The 18,193-nt window shown below is 33.1% G+C and overlaps 1 protein-coding gene across 2 annotated transcripts in view; it reads left to right on the top strand.

Annotated features, from left to right (window-relative positions):
• The window catches only part of LOC107602080 (EGF-like repeat and discoidin I-like domain-containing protein 3), a 34,215-nt gene extending 25,085 nt beyond the window's left edge, over nucleotides 1–9,130 (top strand). For both annotated transcript variants that reach the window (XM_016294491.1, XM_016294490.1), the window contains 5 exons: nucleotides 214–369; nucleotides 1,267–1,411; nucleotides 1,496–1,680; nucleotides 6,056–6,211; nucleotides 7,741–9,130. In XM_016294491.1, coding sequence (XP_016149977.1) covers nucleotides 214–369; nucleotides 1,267–1,411; nucleotides 1,496–1,680; nucleotides 6,056–6,211; nucleotides 7,741–7,887 — 789 coding nt within the window. In that variant the 3' untranslated portion in view covers nucleotides 7,888–9,130. The remainder of the gene's footprint in view (nucleotides 1–213; nucleotides 370–1,266; nucleotides 1,412–1,495; nucleotides 1,681–6,055; nucleotides 6,212–7,740) is intronic.
• The last annotated feature ends 9,063 nt before the right edge of the window (nucleotides 9,131–18,193 follow it).

The raw sequence follows: 18,193 nt of genomic DNA, 5'->3' as shown, positions 1-18,193 counted from the left end.
TATATATATATATATATATATATATATATATATACACACACACACACACACACACATACATAACCTCCACAAATCCCCTCTCCAGAGGCATGGCCATCATTGTCTCTACCACAGCAATTTCTGATAGGGACAAATTATGACTCCACAGCCCACAAGGCTTCACTCGTTCATCTTGTGAGCTAAGGCCATTGATTTTGTGCTGTCCCCTCACAGATAAATCTGCAGCGGAGGATGAGGGTGACCGGACTGATAACACAGGGTGCCAAGCGAATCGGAAGCCCAGAGTACGTGAAATCATATAAAGTGGCGTATAGCGATGACGGGAAGGCCTGGAGCATGTTTAAAGTCAAGGACACGGATGAGGACATGGTAAGACGGGGCACGATGTTCGTTCCAGATGAGATGAGAGTGCCCAAGGGGGATTTTTTTAAATTAAGAAACTGTCCGCTTAAGAAGTTCTCCTGCCAACTCGCCCCTCTTTCCAGTTTTTATTTTTATCAGTCAGACTCGCTTGTTTTAGAAATCTGCGCGAAATCTTCCTGTAATGTGGATGCAAACTACTTTATTACTTATATGTAGCATTTATTATAATTTCTTGAAGTCTAGGGCAGCTAGTAAATGCTTTACAATAATGATAAATAAATGTACATAATGATTTGAGTTTAAATTAAAATGATAATATAATATTAAATAATTAAAATACGCTATTGTTCAAACTTTTGGGGTCGTTATGATTTTTTTATGTTTTTAAAGAAAGAAGTCTCTCATGCTCACCAAGGCTGCATTTATTTTATTTAAAAAAATCAAGGAAAAACAGTAATATTTTGAAATATTATTACAATTTAAAATAACTGTTATCTATTTGAATATATTTTAAATTACAATTTATTCCTTGGATGAAATGCAGAATTTTCAGCATCATTACTCCAGTCTTCAGTGTCACATGATCCTTCAGAAATCATTCTAATATGCTGATCTGCTGCTCAAGAAATATTTCTTATTTCTTATCAGTGTTCAAAATGTTTAAATTTTTTAGTGTAAACCATCAAATAATGAATAGAAAGTTACAAAGAGAGCATTTATTTAAAATGGAAATCTTTTGTAACGTTTCAAATGTCTTTAATGTCACATTTGATCAATTTAATGCATCCTTGTTGAATAAAAGTATTTAAAAAAACTTAGTGGATGAAAGGTAGTGTACAGGTATTTATTTGTAAACATTTTTGCAATTTTTGTAATAGCAAGTTTTATGTTATTTTACGGCAGATATTCACTGGAAATACTGATAATAATGCCCCCTCGGCCAACTCCTTCAGTCCACCAATCGAAGCGCAGTACGTCCGCATTTACCCACAAGTCTGTAGGAAGCACTGCACACTGCGAATGGAGCTCCTGGGCTGTGAGCTCACAGGTCTGTGTTTTGAAGCATGCAGTATTCATCTCCGACACAGTCCTGAGTTACAATTATGTTGACTCTTGTGATTGTATTTTTCAGGATGCTCAGAGCCCATGGGGATGAAGACCGGACACATCCAGGACTATCAGATCACCTCTTCCAGTGTGTTTCAGACCCTGAACATGGACATGTTCTCATGGGAACCATCCAAGGCCAGACTGGACAAACAGGGCAAGGTCAACGCATGGACATCAGCCCATAATGACCAATCCCAATGGCTGCAGGTGAGACAGATATGAAAAGTGTAGTTCAAAGGTTTGTGGGTAAGTTTTTTTTTAAAGATATTAATATTTTTATTCAGGAAGGATGGTCAAAAGTGGCAGTATTTATGCTATCAGACATTTATAATATTATAAAAGATTTCTATTTCAAATAAATGCTGTTCTTTTGAACTTTCCATTCATCAAAAAATATGTCACGGTTTTCACAAAGATATTAAGCAGCATAAATGTTTTCAACATTGATAGTAAAAAATGTTTCTTAAGCATCAAATCAGCCTATCAGAATGATTTCTGAAGGATCATGTGACACTCGAGACTTGAGTAATGATGCAAAAAAAATTCAGCTTCGCATCACAGGAATATATTACATTTTTAAATATATTCAATTAGAAAACAGTTATTTTAACTTATAATAATATTTCACAACAATACCATTTTTACTGTATTTTTCATAAAATAAACGCAGCCTTGGTGAGCAAAAGATACTTCTCTGTCATACCAACCCCAAACTTTTGAACAGTAATATATTAATATATATATATATATATATATATATATACACACACACACATGCAAATGATATATTGTATCCCAGCCCGACCAACTAGCACCTAAATCTCCTCTAAAACCAGGCCGCAGACCAGGATGGGAGACCAGCAAACCAGCTCAGACTGGTTTTAGGTGTTTTTCAGCAATTTTAAAAATAATAATTTATTGATTGCGCTCCAAAAGACTAAATAGTTCAGCAAGCTACAATATAGGGCTTTTCTCGCTGTGTTTAATTCTGGGTCATCATCACTTTTAACCCCGAGTTAAGAACACTATTAATCCTGATTTTTGAAGCTTTGCTCTAGAAATGCGATGCTAAAGGTGCTCGAATATTATGCCGAGTTATTTAGCAACAGACGACAAATCATGAACTAAACAATGCTTGCCTCATTAAATATTCACGACTTAGTACAGCTGTAGAAACTTTCCTGTTCAGTTTCAGCCTCTGAGTAAGTTAAAAATGCCAAACAGTGATGGTGTTCAGAGTGATAAACAGACAGTATTATTGTTAAGACAACCAGAAAATATTTATGTGGTGATTTTGGGATTTCTAATTGGGCACCAAATAGGTTATACCATATCACAAAAGTTATTTCAGCAAATGGGATCATTTAGGTCTCCAAGTGGGCTGAATTTGACACAGGGTGGGTGGTAGGATATGTCATATGGCATCATCCTTGCTCAGTATTCGGTTTTCCATGCCACATAAATACATTAATCCTCATGCATTCAATACACTGCAGGATAATCTTTAATTTCTACATATGCACCCACACAGGTGAGACTGAGGTTAGCTACTGTACCACCAACATCACTAATCGAACTAAACCGGTGGGCTGCTCATTGTTTGCCGTTATAACGGACTGTAAATCTGAGCTTGTTCTCAGACCCGAGAGCCGTGATGTCATTAAATGGCTGAGTCTGCTGCCATTGAACTGAGATCGGGAAATTGGATCCGAGAGAGCAGGCTAATGTATATATTATATTACACCTGCAAGCTTGCAGAGCCGAGCCCGGCCGCTCAAACGCTCCTCTGAGATTGCAGAGCTGCTGTGAATGCCGCTCACGTCGGTCCAGGTCAGAAAGCAGAACCCGAGTCCTCATGAAAGAATAATACAGCGAGAGAGAGACCAAACTGACTGCACATATGTGCCCCATTCAGAATATAGGAAACTAAATAAAAATATTCATAAAACAGCTGTAGATTTTAATAATATGCCTAAGTATTATTGTTTAATATGAATTATCTATGCTGTAAAAAGCGATTTTTCAAAGTTGTAAATAAAAACAAAGATTACTGTAGTAAGTTTTACAAGAAAATACTATTTTAGCCTTCTACTTCAAAATTTAATATTTAATTCAATGTGTTATTTGCCATTTCTGTCTAATTAATTGGGGCACTTACTAACAATTCCTGAGTAAAAATGATTTCTACACCAATTTTTTTTTCAGTGCATAAATGTTATCAAATAAGGTATTTCCAGAAATATTTAATTATATAATATATAAATAGCAAGTTTAATATTTATTCAGACTAATACGTTTTTCCCAACTGAGCAGACATATTTCTGTAAACTAATTTCAATACTGTAAAAACAATTAACAGTACAATTAATAATATTTTAAAATAAAATTATAAAAATAATACAATTGTACAAAGTTTTAAGAATAATGTACAAATGTGCTTATTGCACTTATAAGTACGTTTTAATTTTTTCATTATATTTAATACATTTTAATTCACTCAATTATGTATTAAATAATGAGAATTTTGATGTTATCATTTTTAGAGTTATGAAAACAATAGTGCTGTGTAATTAAATTCTGCTTTGATTGTGTTAATTATTTTTAATACTCAGTTAAAATAGATTTATTCAAATAATTAGAATTATTATAATTAGTCACATGATCAAGTAATTTGACTAATTATGCCTAAATAATTAAGCATAAATAGTCTAAATTACCTACATTTTTATTGTTTTAAATACATAAGTATTTACATAAACACACCCTGTGGGTGTGGCCAAATTTAATTCATGAAAAAAATGACAAATTCAGAATTTTGACAACCCCAACCATGCAGAAATGCATATAGCGAATTTAGAGAAGCATACTGTAGTTTCAGGCCTTTAGGCATCATGTTATCTTATTTTCATGAGGCACGGCTTATTTTAATAAAAGCCAAGTTCATTAATCGGGACTGGCTGTTTTAGCAAAAACAAGAAGCTCCAGAGCAGTTAATTACAGCAGCCTTGAAATCCTGTAATACCACTAAAGTAATAGACTTACAAAATTCAGCAGCCTAAAGATGTTCCTGCGGTGTCAGTGGCGCTGATTAACTCCGGTCCTCCGAGGGGAACTCTGCAGTGCAGGCGAGGGCTGTGATTTAGTCTGATGTCCATCACTCCGTGAAGGGCAGTGAATTCCAGCTGTATTAAACAGATAACAGGTTGAGAGACAGTCCCACCAAAGCAGGTGTGAGATTTGTTTTACCTTCAGACACCTTTCTCATAATTTCCAGAGGTATAACCTACTTTACAATGACACTTTTAGGCATGAGAGCTGTCTACACTGCAAGCGCCTGATGTTGGATGCCCCGTTTCTATTTTTGCACAGCTACTCCTGCAGTTTTACTTTCTCCTTTTTGTCATTTTATTTTATCGCTGCTGAAATCTATCTTTGAGCTCATGACACCATAACACCCTTTACAATGGAAGCCCATTTCCATCATGGGATACTTTTTATTTAATTTTTTTATAAAGGTAACCAACTTTTTATCTTGCAATAATAAAAAATAAATAAATAAAATTGTGCAAAAAAAAAAAAGTCAGTTCTGAGAAAAGAAATCAGAATTTCATGATTTTTCATGAAATTTGCGATTCCGAGAAGAAAAAAAGGAATTGTGAGATAGAAACTCACAACTGACTCGTTGCAGGGAATTTGATTGACAATTGACCAATCACAACGCCGAATCTGGCATTTTTGTCCGACAAACAAACCAGACAGTAGAATAGATTAACGTAGGTGGACTTGAACTTGAAAAATGGTGTGAATTGATGTCTTTCCGCGGATGAAACAAGATACCTTCTGATGTTCATTCATGTTTATTTCACAATATAACTAGTAAAGAGGAAGAGATAATCGGTTCATGTGCCACTTGAACTGAGGCGCTTCTGACACATTAAAGAGCCACAAAATGGTACTTATTGTTTGAATTTCTTTAATAAATGACAAAGAGAAATGACATTTTGTTTTTGATATCTAACGTAACCTGCTCTGTTGTCAGTTTGCTCTTTGCTCTGTGATGTATTTTTTGTCGTTGCGAAGTGTCAATTGTGAGAATTGGGAGATAAAAGTCACAAATTACATATTTTTGTGAGATATAAACACAAAATTGCAAGATGTAAACTCAGAATTCTGAGGAAAAAAATCAGAATTATAATATAAACTCAGATTAGCAAGAAATAAACTTGGAATTACGAGAAAGTAAGTCAGAATTCTATGTTTATATCTTGCAATTCAGAATTGTGATATAAACACAGAATTGCGAGAGAAAAAGTCACAATTACCTTTTTATTTTTTTTTATTCTGTGGCAGAAACAGGCTTCCATAATTTTTTCCATGAACTGCCATTCAAAATTAGATGTGCATGCTGACAAAACACAATTTTCTGTAACAAATATTTTATTGTATTACAGGAATATTTTACAAGTATGTTTTTTGTGGAGGGCTCTTAAAGATGTAAGATGTACTTCTACAGTAATATATGTGGGCTTGAATGCATTATCTGCTGCTTTCCTCACAAAACTCTCTCTCTCATTATCACCAGGTGGATTTGCTGATTACCACCAAAATCACAGGAATTATCACCCAAGGAGCCAAAGATTTTGGGCATGTGCAGTTTGTCGGTTCCTACAAAGTGGCATTCAGTAATGATGGAGAGAAATGGCTCATCTATCAGGATGAGAAACAACAGAAGGATAAGGTAGGACACTTGCTGTGTACATGAACATTTGAGGGAGATGCCATCATTTTTTATGAAAGTATTTAGTATTTAGAAAGTATTCTAAAGTACATAATGTATTCATTTAAATGTCTTTTATAAAAAAAAAATTGTAAGGAATAGATGGAGCTTCTCACACAGACTCTGTGAAGGACATGACATCGGCGTTAGCCATGAGACAAATTTCAACCTCTCAGCATTTTTATGACAATCTCCCTCCTCCAGCTGAACAATCCCCTCTATGCTTTCCATCCGGAGCGGCAGCAGCTGACAAGACGAAAGCTTTCCTCAGACACAAAACTCCAGCAAGGAGTCCTTCTATGGAGAAAAGAGAGACAGTTATTTCTATTTAAAATTCAACATTCATTAGACGGATACAACTAGACTGAAGCTAGTGTTGTACATGGCTGCCAGTGTTGCTATGTGGTACATTTTCATTTATATGCATCAATATACAATACATAATAAATATATAAATACATTAATGTTCAAAAGTTTGGGATCAGTAAGATTTTTTTTTAAAGAAATTAATTATTTTATTCAGCAAGGATCAATTACATTGCTCAAAAGTGACAGTAAAGACATTTATAATGTAAAAAAAAAACGATTTATATTACAAATAAACAATCCTAAATACAGTATATATGTGTCATGGTTTTCACAAAAATATTAAACAGCACAAGTGCTTTCAACGTTGATAATAATAAATGTTTCTTGAGCAGCAAATCAGCATTTTAGAATGATTTCTGAAGGACCATCTGACACTGATGCTGAAAATTCAGCTTTGCATCACAGGAATAAATTACATTTTAAATTATATTAAGATATACAACAGTTTTTTAAAATTGTAATAATATTTTACATTATTACTTTTTTTAACTTTATTATTAAGTTATGTCTTCAATCAAATAAATGCAGCCTTGGTGAGCATAAGAGACATTTTAAAACATTATAAAAGCAATGCCAACTCAATTTTAAATGGTAGCATGGGCAAATATTGTTGTTTATTACTAAAGCTATTAAGTCATACAGATTTACTCATGTGGGTGAGTTTTTGGTGGATTTTTCAGAATTTTCATTTGTTAGTGAACGTTCCCTTTCGCTTTTTTCAGTCACGTGATCTTTTCCTCTCATAGCCCTTTCCCTGCTCCCTCAACACAGAGAGACAGTTTTGTCCTCACACACACACACACACACACACACACACACACTGTAAGGTCATGAGTGTGGTGGTTGGGGGTTGTTAGTGGTATTGGCTGGGTAATCTATTCTGACAGCGCTGATAAGAAACAGTCTACTGGAATAGATTCTCTCAGAGGACTAATCTGTGAACGACGTCCTTTAACAAGTGCTATTAAAAGAGCTCAGGTTAAGGGTGTATGAAAGCCAAACGTCTGCTTTATATATTAAAGGTCGTATTTTACCGCCACATTATTGTGCACTTTTAAATGACATCAGAAGGCCTGATTCAGCATTTTTTAAATTACGCATTGTCCTTCTGTCATTGACAGATCTTCCAAGGAAACTTTGACAATGAAACACACAGGAAGAATGTGTTAGATCCGCCGATCTACGCCCGATTCATCCGGATTCTTCCGTGGTCGTGGTATGGACGCATCACTATGAGGGCGGAGCTTCTGGGCTGTCCGGAGGAATAGTGAAACTGCGGCGCACTTCATGACAAACTGTGTAAAAATAACATTTCTAATGGTGATCTTTCAAGGTTGCCGTTTGGCCTGATTCAAAAATGAAAGCTCTTTTGATTACAGTCGATGATAGTCAATGATTGTGATGACTTTGAATGGATTAGTTTTTTTGCTCTGGAAATTGCCACAACTTGCGATGCTTTTCAAATGTTATTGTCACTGTACAACTGACTACTTTATTTTAGAGTATTATCAGAAATAGGTCAATTGAATTCACTCAGGTCAAAGGTCACATGCTAGAATAGTTCAAGTATATGATTTATGAGTATAAGGAGGAGCTGAGAACTGTTGTTGCTATTCTTATACATTTATGTATATTAACTACTAAATGGTGTCATTTGTAATTTATTAAAATTCAATTGTGCAAAATCGATGAATGAGAAGGAGAGTGGGGTAAACTGTGCCGCATATCAAGATTGACTTCACATGGAATGACACAGACTTCAGACTAAAGGCTTGTTCACAGCAAGAAAGATAACTATAACGAAAACAATGATGTTAACTATGTTAGCGTCCACACAATGCATGATATCATTCTCTTTATTATAAGCGCGCACTGCAGTTTGTCATCAGATCTACAGTTGTTTAGCAATTTTTTTTGTGGGTAAAATCCACGATTGGGAATTTTGCATGAGGGCCAAAAATTTTCCCACAATGATTTAACTGCAGTTTCACATTGGCCACACTACTAAACTAAATTTGCATTGATTTATGTATTCTAACTTAAATATCCAACCATTTAGATCACACAGTTTTAACATAAAAACCTGAAAAACGTCAAATGATTCATATTTAAATTCACAATAACCAGGTTTATACATTTACCGTCAATAAAATCAATTTGTTTCAATCTCATACATTTTAAATGACTTGTTTTTACAGCTAGCTATTTTTTATTCATGCACATACTTTTTAAGTGAATAAATTCACTTGATTTCTTAATGAACAAATTCAAACTGATTATAAGCAATTTGAATAAAGGCATTTTGAAAACATGAAAATTTAAATGAAATCAAATAGGTGCAATAGTTAATCATAAACCATGCCATGATTTCTTGGAGTGGAGAAATTTGACCCGTTTCATTTATGTACAACTGACAAATATGCATCACAAGACGTTTATTAGTTTATGTTATAACTGTGTATTTCAAATGAATGGAAATTTTATATGCAACTCAAATTCAGAAATGTTAAATTTAGGCTTAAATATTTTTTATGACTGTACTGACAATAGACAATGGACCTTTTTTGCTGCAAAATATTGCTAATGACCCCACATTAATACTTATAATTAATTATATTTCAGGATGTTGACGGAAATAAGGAACAAGTGTCTAATAATAGTGGTTCAGTGACACAACTTGCCCCATCTTAGGGGTAACCTGTGCAATGTCAAACAATATTTTGACATGATTTTCACAAACCAGCCCCAAAACAGGGTTAATATTCAAAATATTCTACAAAAATGATGCAGTTAGCTAGATTAGGGGTGACACATCTTACCCCACTCTCTCCTACATACATCTGCAGGTAGAATTACTTCAACACAACGTAGTGTTCAGTATTTCATATATATCCACAGTCAACAGAAACAACTTAAAGTTAACATGAAATCAAAATGAAATCAGTTCCTGATGGATGAAATCATTTTTGTTCCGTTTGACTCAAAAATGTGTCACAATACAGACATTAAATGAGTTTCATGTTGACTTTAACTTGAATAAGTGAGAATAAACCAACAATCTTTTTCTTTCTTTTCATTCTTTTGTTTTTGAAAACCTGTAAATACAATACCGTATAACTCAAGAGCACTTTTGTATAATCATATCTATACTAGCTTTCTATTTCATTGCTGTATTCACTGGACAGTTATTGAACAGACCTGATTATACTGTACTATAATATTACTGAACTCTTAATGGTAATTTTAACAATAAAAATCAAACTGTGAGACCGTTCTGGCAAGTTACACTTCTTTATCCACTGAGTCTGAATATGTATAAGGACATTTATAGTTGCTGCTTTATTCAGTTTTCGCTGAGGTTTTCACTTTGCATACTTTAATAACCACAACAAACACACAGCCTGACCTTAAGCGCACAATGCCTGAAATGTCAAAACATATGCATGGGAAAGTTATTGGGTGAGGACTGGAGTTTCATGTATATTCTGCAAAACTTCAGATTTTTCAAAGACTTTGTATGTTGCTGTGTATAAATTCTGATCCATCCCAGTTTGAGATGCCCAAACTGCTTTATGGAACCTGGCATGTGGTTTGTTGCTGGTCTAAAATCAGACATCTAAACCAGTGTGGACCAGCTAATGATCATAAATGAGCAGCTAGTTTGTTGATGGCTTAAAGTGGTCTACAAGGTTGAAATCAAACCTGTTTCTAGTCCACAAGACTGACCATCTAAACCAGCTTGGACCAGCTAATGACCATGAATGAGCATCTGGTTTAATTGTATTAGTTTTAACAATAACACCACTGCTCATAATTATAGATTGTCTCAAAATGTTTCTTGTCTAAAAGATTTGAGAAACTAACACCATACTGTATGTGATCTATTCCATTTTTTTTTTTTTTTAGTTTTCATTTACTTTTTCTATTTAGCTTTAATATATTTTTATTTAGTAAATTTATACTTAAAGCTGCAGTGTAAGTTTTGCCTCTTTGTCGCCATCTCTGTTTGAAAACGTGCAATTGCAGCTGTGTGTGGAATTATCTTCCTTGTGTGGGTTGTGCGGTGGCAGGGCAACAGCTCTGATGAATCTAATGTTTTGAGGAGTTCACACCGCACCGGTGGATATTGCACTCACAGATTCTAGCCTACGTTTTGGAATATATGACCTAAATAAGCATTTTCACCGTATATTGTCATCTGAACAAGTAAGTAACAAGTCTGCCACGTTTGTTTTGACCAACTGAGAAAAAAAGCATTACAATAAATCGTGCTACCAATGGTGATTAAAGGGATAGTTCACCCAAAAATGAAAATTTGATGTTTATCTGCTTACCCCCAGGGCATCCAAGATGTAGGTGACTTTGTTTCTTCAGTAGAACACAAATTATGATTTTTAACTCCAGCCGTTGCAGTCTATCAGTCTTATAATGCATGGCAATGGTAACAAAATCTATGAGACTAAAAACACATGCACAGACAAATCCAAATTAAACCCTGCGGCTCGTGATGACACATTGATGTCCTAACACACGAAACGATCGGTTTGTGCCAGAAACTGAAAAGTATTTATATAATTTTTTACCTCTAATACAGCACTATGTCCAACTGCTTTGATGAGCTGTTGAGCTTTTTAACATGCTGACAGTCGATTTGCATCTTTGCACTTCAATTTTCAGAGTTTAGTCATTCGTAAGATCTCAGCAGCGTCTCGCACCGTGCTCAGATCTGCCAAGATGCCAGTCTGAAATCAATCAGATCTTATGAACATTTCTCATCAGACTAAATGATCTGTGCTGCTGTTATGATCTATTTGATCAAATGACCCCCGTGCCTGTGAAATCATGAGCGAATGCTGAGTGCAGGAGGAGCGAGGGTACATTTTAGCCTGTAAATCATGTCGAAAGAGGCCAGTTCCTCAGAGACCAGGCCTCACTAACATCTCCATCACTGTCTGAACCACATACGCAGCTCTGGAAATAACTTTGCAAACAAGAAAAGGATGTAGCATAAAAATAATATAGCCAATTAAGTTTGCTTATGTATACAGCAAATCATGAAGTTATCAAAAGGAAATAATGCTTTACATTCAATCTTATGCAATCAACAAGGCAGAGGTTGCAAGAAAAACAGGGTTGAAGTTTTGAATAGCATGGTTTAGTTATTTAGTTATTAATTATTGATTAGTTTTCACTTTTCAATTAAAAAATAATTTGAACACAGTGTATAACAACTACATAAATCGCGCCGATCTATTAAATTGAATGTTGTACCAGGATTATTATTGGTAACAAACTAAATTGCTAAATGTATTTTATTTCAGCTAGGCAACATGTCTTATTTTCATGTTGAAGTACTAAACTAAGAAAACTAAAATCTAAAACTTAAAAACTACATATATAAAATAAATAAACAAACACACTAAAACCCATAAAAATGACCAAAAAAATTAATTAAAATAAAAATGAAAACAAAACTATAAAAACATGAATTAATAAATAAAAATATGTATAAAAAACAATTTTATTTCCTAAAAAATTGTTTTATTTCAGTTGCCAAGGCAACATTTCTCCTTTTCAAGGTGAATTACTAACCTAACTAAACCTAAATAAACTAAAAACTCAAAAACATAATACAAAGTGTAAAAGTATGAAGATATATTTAAATAAAATCTAATGCTAAATATTGACAAAAACTACATGTATATCAGTGATACTAAAATAACACTGAGTTGTACACCAAGGACCAAGGCAGTTTTATTATTTACTTATTAACTACATTTTACTTAACTACTATATTTATTTATCAACCACATTTCTCTATCAAGATTCTATTATTATTATTATTATTATTTAGCACTTTGGTTTATTAGTAAACAGTTATTTGAGTCCCTTGTGCTACTACAATAATGACAGCAGGCAAAAAAAAAAAAGAAGTGCATTAATGTCGCCCTCTCGTGGTGATAGATGTCAATTGCAGCAAAGAACACGCCTGCCCTCTACTGGTAGTTTCAGGACGGTTCAGATTCATTACAGTACATTAGTACTGATAGTTTACAACTGCACATGTGAGGTATGTTATAGGAAATATTTAAAAAAGTGTCCGAATATAGTGTTGGAACAAATGAGGATAAGCGGTCATAAAAAACAGTCATGTCTCTGTTAGAGCTGTTAGAGGAGATAGCTTTGGCTTCATTCATTCAGCTGTCAATCAGACAGCGGACACCAGGCACCAACGCTGGAGACAGGATGTGATGGACATTCATCTTCTGCGGCTTCTGTGAAAACAAAGAGGCCCTTTGGTCATCGCGAGTCAAGAAAGAGCCCACTTCAAATCAGCCGCCTGACAATAGATTCACTGAGACCTGCTGGGTCAGTTTAAAGATAAAGAACTGATAAAGAACAGAGCGCGATAAAGAAGAAGAAGAAATGTATTAATTGCAAACTCAGAGAATACCTGCTAAATTCGCCGATATGTTAAAGCTGTTAACATATTTCTAATATGTTTTGAGTGGTTTCTATGGTGTTACTAGGTTGGAAAGGAAACATTTCTCATTTTACATTTTGTTTAATAACTAAAACTGAAAAAAATAAAATTGATTGAATATACATTTTCCATACATATTAAAATAAAAATATAAAAGTGGCAAAAATAGCCTACTAAGACATATAAAAACAATTCATTACAAACAAAAATATAAAATAAAATATATCTTACTAAAATAAAATATACTGCAAAAAATTAAACTTTTTTTTTTCAGCTGGTTGCCAAGGAAACATTTCTCTCTTTTTTTTGTTTAATTTAATGTATACCGAAAATAACTAAAACTAAAACTGAAATTAAAATGTATAGAATCTACATGCATTTTTAAAAAAAAACTAAAACTAAAACTGAAATTAAAATTTATAGAATCTACATGCTTGTTTTAAAAAAAAAAAAAATTTAAAAAAAAACTGAAATTAAAATGTATAGAATCTACATGCATGTTTTAAAAAAAATAACAAACTAAAACTGAAATTAAAATTTATAGAATCTACATGCATGTTTAAAAAAAAACTAAAACTGAAATTAATTTATAGAATCTACATGCATGTTTTAAAAAAAAAAAACTAAAACTGAAATTAATTTATAGAATCTACATGCATGTTTTTTTTTTAAACTAAACCTAAAACTGAAATAAAAATTTATAGAATCTACATGCTTGTTTAAAAAAAAAAAAAAAAAAAAAACTGAAATTTATAGAATCTACATGCATGTTTAAAAAAAAAACTAAAACTGAAATTAATTTATAGAATCTACATGCATGTTTTTTTAAAAAACTAAAACTGAAATTAATTTATAGAATCTACATGCATGTTTAAAAAAAAAACTAAAACTGAAATTAATTTATAGAATCTACATGCATGTTTAAAAAAAAAACTAAAACTGAAATTAATTTATAGAATCTACATGCATGTTTTTTTAAAAAACAAACTTAAAACTTAACTAAAACTAAAAAGGTGGCAAAAACACTATATAAACATTCAAAAAATAAAATAATATTAAAAATGACAAAAACATACAAATTTACTAAAACTATTATGAAAGAAAATAAAACTGAAATTTATAGAATCTACATGCATGGTTTAAAAAAAAAACTAAAACTGAAATTAATTTATAGAATCTACATGCATGTTTTTTTAAAAAACAAACTTAAAACTTAACTAAAACTAAAAAGGTGGCAAAAACACTATATAAACATTCAAAAAATAAAATAATATTAAAAATGACAAAAACATACAAATTTACTAAAACTATTATGAAAGAAAATAAAAGACACAAAACTTTAAAATACATAAAATATAAAAAAATACTTTTATTTTTATTTCAGCTGGTTGCCAAGGAAACTTTTTTAGTTAACTTACTGCACTAAAATACCTATAAAACTAAAACAGAAATACAAATTTATAGAGGTTTTATATATATATATATATATATATATATATATAAAACAACACTATATAGACATAGTTACAAAATTAAACTACACTACTAATTGTAAACTACAAATACAATTTTATTTCAGCTAGTTGCCAAGGTAACATTTCTCATTTTCATTTAGTTTAACTTGATGTACTAAAATAACAAAAAATAAAATTAATATAAATTATAAAACAATAAAAACAACCTAAACTAAAATAAAAAAGAACTCAGATTAAAATAAACAAAAAAAACTAGAATGGTATCTCAATGATACTAAAAATAGCACTGATTGTGAGCATCACTTGGAAAAACAAATCCACTGTGACAACATTGTTATTCATACTGACTTTAGGACAATTTCTCTGTACATTAGCTTCAGAAAATCAGAGGAGTAACGTCTCGTAGAAGTGGATGTGGGCCGTGTGTCTCGTGGCTCTCGAACCCCCCCCATGGAATGTTTCCTAACACGCGTACAGCCAACTTTAGCTCTCGGAAGTCTCGGAACAACCACATCATTGCCAGTGGAACTGTACTGAACAAGAGTGACCCTAATTCACACTCTAAGATGACAGAATTATGCTGTGAAAATCCTTACAAAAAAAACAACTCGAAAAGTAATTAAAAATAGTAGAAGTAATAATAATAAAAAAAATAAAACAATTCAAATGTTGAAGCTGTGACTGACCTAGCAGTTTGCAACAATTCCTTATCCCATACTTTTTTGTGCACATAACTTAAATATTCCCACAACTAAACAATTAGAAAATCTCTACAGCCAGATGAGGGTGACACTATCTCTATGGACAGATGTCATGCCTTTACTGATAGTCGTGAGAAAGCTCCTCTTCGTGGTTCACCTTGAGAAAACAGCTTTTCTAAAAATTATTTCATAATTTTTTTTTTTAAATGCATATTTTAAATAAATTATTAGGACATGTTAAATTGGTGAAATGTTCAAATGAGAGTATTTATAATGTAATAAATGATTTCTATTTCCAATAAATGCTGTTAATTTGAACTTCACCAAAGAATCATGAAAAAAATATACATTTCCACAAATATATGAAGCAGTGCAAATGTTTTTGATATTGATGATAATCAGAAATATTTCCTGAGCAGTAAATCAGTATATTAGAATGATTTCTGAAGAATCATGTGACACTGAAGACTGGAGTAATGATGCTGGAAATTCAGCTTTACATCATAGGAATAAATTAAGAATAATTCAAAATATCCAAATAAATGCATCCTTGATCAGATAAGAGATTAAAAAAACAAACAAAAAAAAAAATAAATGATTTCTATTTCCAATAAATGCTGTTAATTTGAACTTCACCAAAGAATCATGAAAAAAATATACATTTTCACAAATATATGAAGCAGTAGAAATGTTTTTGATATTGATGATAATCAGAAATATTTCCTGAGCAGTAAATCAGCATATTAGAATGATTTCTGAAGAATCATGTGACACTGAAGACTGGAGTAATGATGCTGGAAATTCAGCTTTACATCATAGGAATAAATTAAGAATAATTCAAAATATCCAAATAAATGCATCCTTGATCAGATAAGAGATTAAAAAAACAAACAAAAAAAAAAACTTTAAAACATAAAAAAATAAATAAAATACTTTTGAATAGTAGTGTAGGTTGTTATTTATTACAAAAAAATAGAAAAAAACATACAGTATATGAATATGAATATATGAAAAATGCCACAAGCGGACTTCCGAATGGTAATGCGAATGAATCATGAATTTTAAACTGTAATAATATTTCACAATATTACTGTTTTTACTGTTTAAAAAATTGGTGTAGAAACAGTTTTCACTCAAAAGTTCTCCTGCACTGTTAATTTTTTTTTTTTTTAAACAGCAAGTAAAACTTGAAATTTTGAAGTAGAAAGACATAAAAGAAAGTATTTTCATTTAAAACATACTCCAATAATCTTTATTTCTGACTAGTAAATCATAATAATAAATCACTGCAACTACATTTTTACACTTTCTTTAAAAAAACAAAAATGTGAGTGCTTGCCTGGGCAAATCCCAAATATATCTTGAGTGATTGGCAGGGCATTGCTGTGTCGTAGCTAAGCTGATCTGAATGGTTATGGGATTGTTTTGTCTGTTTTTTAACCAGTGATCACTCAGGAATGAGCACCTCTCCTCAACAAGCCACACAATTAGAGCAATCACAAACAGAAATGTGTCCTTGGTTCTTTTGCTATCTTAAAGTGTAAGAAGTCAAAATGTGCTGGTGCAGACATGGGACAGGCAACAACAGACACGAGACAGAGCAGTAAAGCAACAATAAACACATAGAACAGTGTTTCATTCTCTCTGACCGAAAGCCACTTCCTATATGACCATTGTGCCCTGGAGCCGCGACATTTAACCCAGATTGCTGCCACGTGTCTGTTCTATTGAGGACTTTCTGCTACACGTTTCCGTAAGGACAGCCTTCTGCCAATCACTGGCCAATAAAAGGCAGCAAATTGGATCTTTAAGTGACATTAGATGCCATGTTTGATGATTTACTTCAGCAATTCTTCCAAAATTTGCTCTTTACACATTCCTGCCACTAACATACTGTAACAGATATTTACGAAACGGTAAGATTATCTGAACCCAAGAGCCTACAAAGATTTTTGACAGCTTCTTAAAGGGGTCATACAATGCGATTTCAAGTTTTATTTTCTCTTTGGAGTGTTACAAGCTGTTTGTGAATAGATAAGATCCCTAAAGTTGCAAAGACTAAAGTCTCAAAACCAAAGAGATATTCTTTATCAAAGTTAAGACTCGTCCACGCCCCCCTAAAACGGCTCGTTCTAACACGCCCCCACGTCTACGTCACTATGTGGGGAAGATTTGCATAACGTCGCCCAAATGTTCACGCAAAAAAAGAAGGCGTAACTTTGATTCTCGCTGTAGTATTGTTGCCACCGCCGCCATGTCGTGAAGACGCTGTGTGTTTCGTTGCGAAAGCGAAACTACTTTGTTTGGTCTTCCAAAAGAGGACACAACTAGAAATCAGTGGTTAAGATGTATTTACAACACTGTTCCAGAACAGTTCAACCCAAATATTCAGATGTGTGCAACGCATTTTACAGAGGACAAGGACTGTTTCCTGGGAGAGTAGCCGCCGGTGTTTCCGGTGAATTCAGTTCCCCTGTTTCCCCTTCGGCGCATGCTGACCCTATACAGTCTATGATGCTGACAAATAATGCTGACTCACAGCCTGTAAGTACGTTTTCATATTTAAAGGATTTGCCACTGATGATTGAAACGTGAGTTTTGAGCAGTGTAGAGTAGCGTTTGTTGTTTGTCATTTCTCCGATCACAAATGCAGACATGGTTTTATGTTTACGCAGCGTGATGCAATGCAATGCGTATATAAGTCAATATAATCCGTAATTATGTCCCCACTGGATGCAACAAATGCCTTGTTTATAATGTTTTTTTATTGGTTTTGTCTCGTAGCGCCGGGACACACCATCACAGTATGGTAAGGGGCGTAACATTTCCGTCACATGCTTGAGGTATTCAGCCAATCACAACACACTGGATCGCTGGCCAATCAGAGCACACCTCGCTTTTCAGACCGATGAGC

This window comes from Sinocyclocheilus grahami, unplaced genomic scaffold (assembly GCF_001515645.1).
Source record: "Sinocyclocheilus grahami isolate Dianchi unplaced genomic scaffold, SAMN03320097.WGS_v1.1 scaffold318.1, whole genome shotgun sequence".
NCBI classification, from domain to species: domain Eukaryota; kingdom Metazoa; phylum Chordata; class Actinopteri; order Cypriniformes; family Cyprinidae; genus Sinocyclocheilus; species Sinocyclocheilus grahami.
The sequence above is the reverse complement of the archived record's forward strand: the minus strand, read 5'-3'. Positions and strand labels throughout refer to the sequence as shown.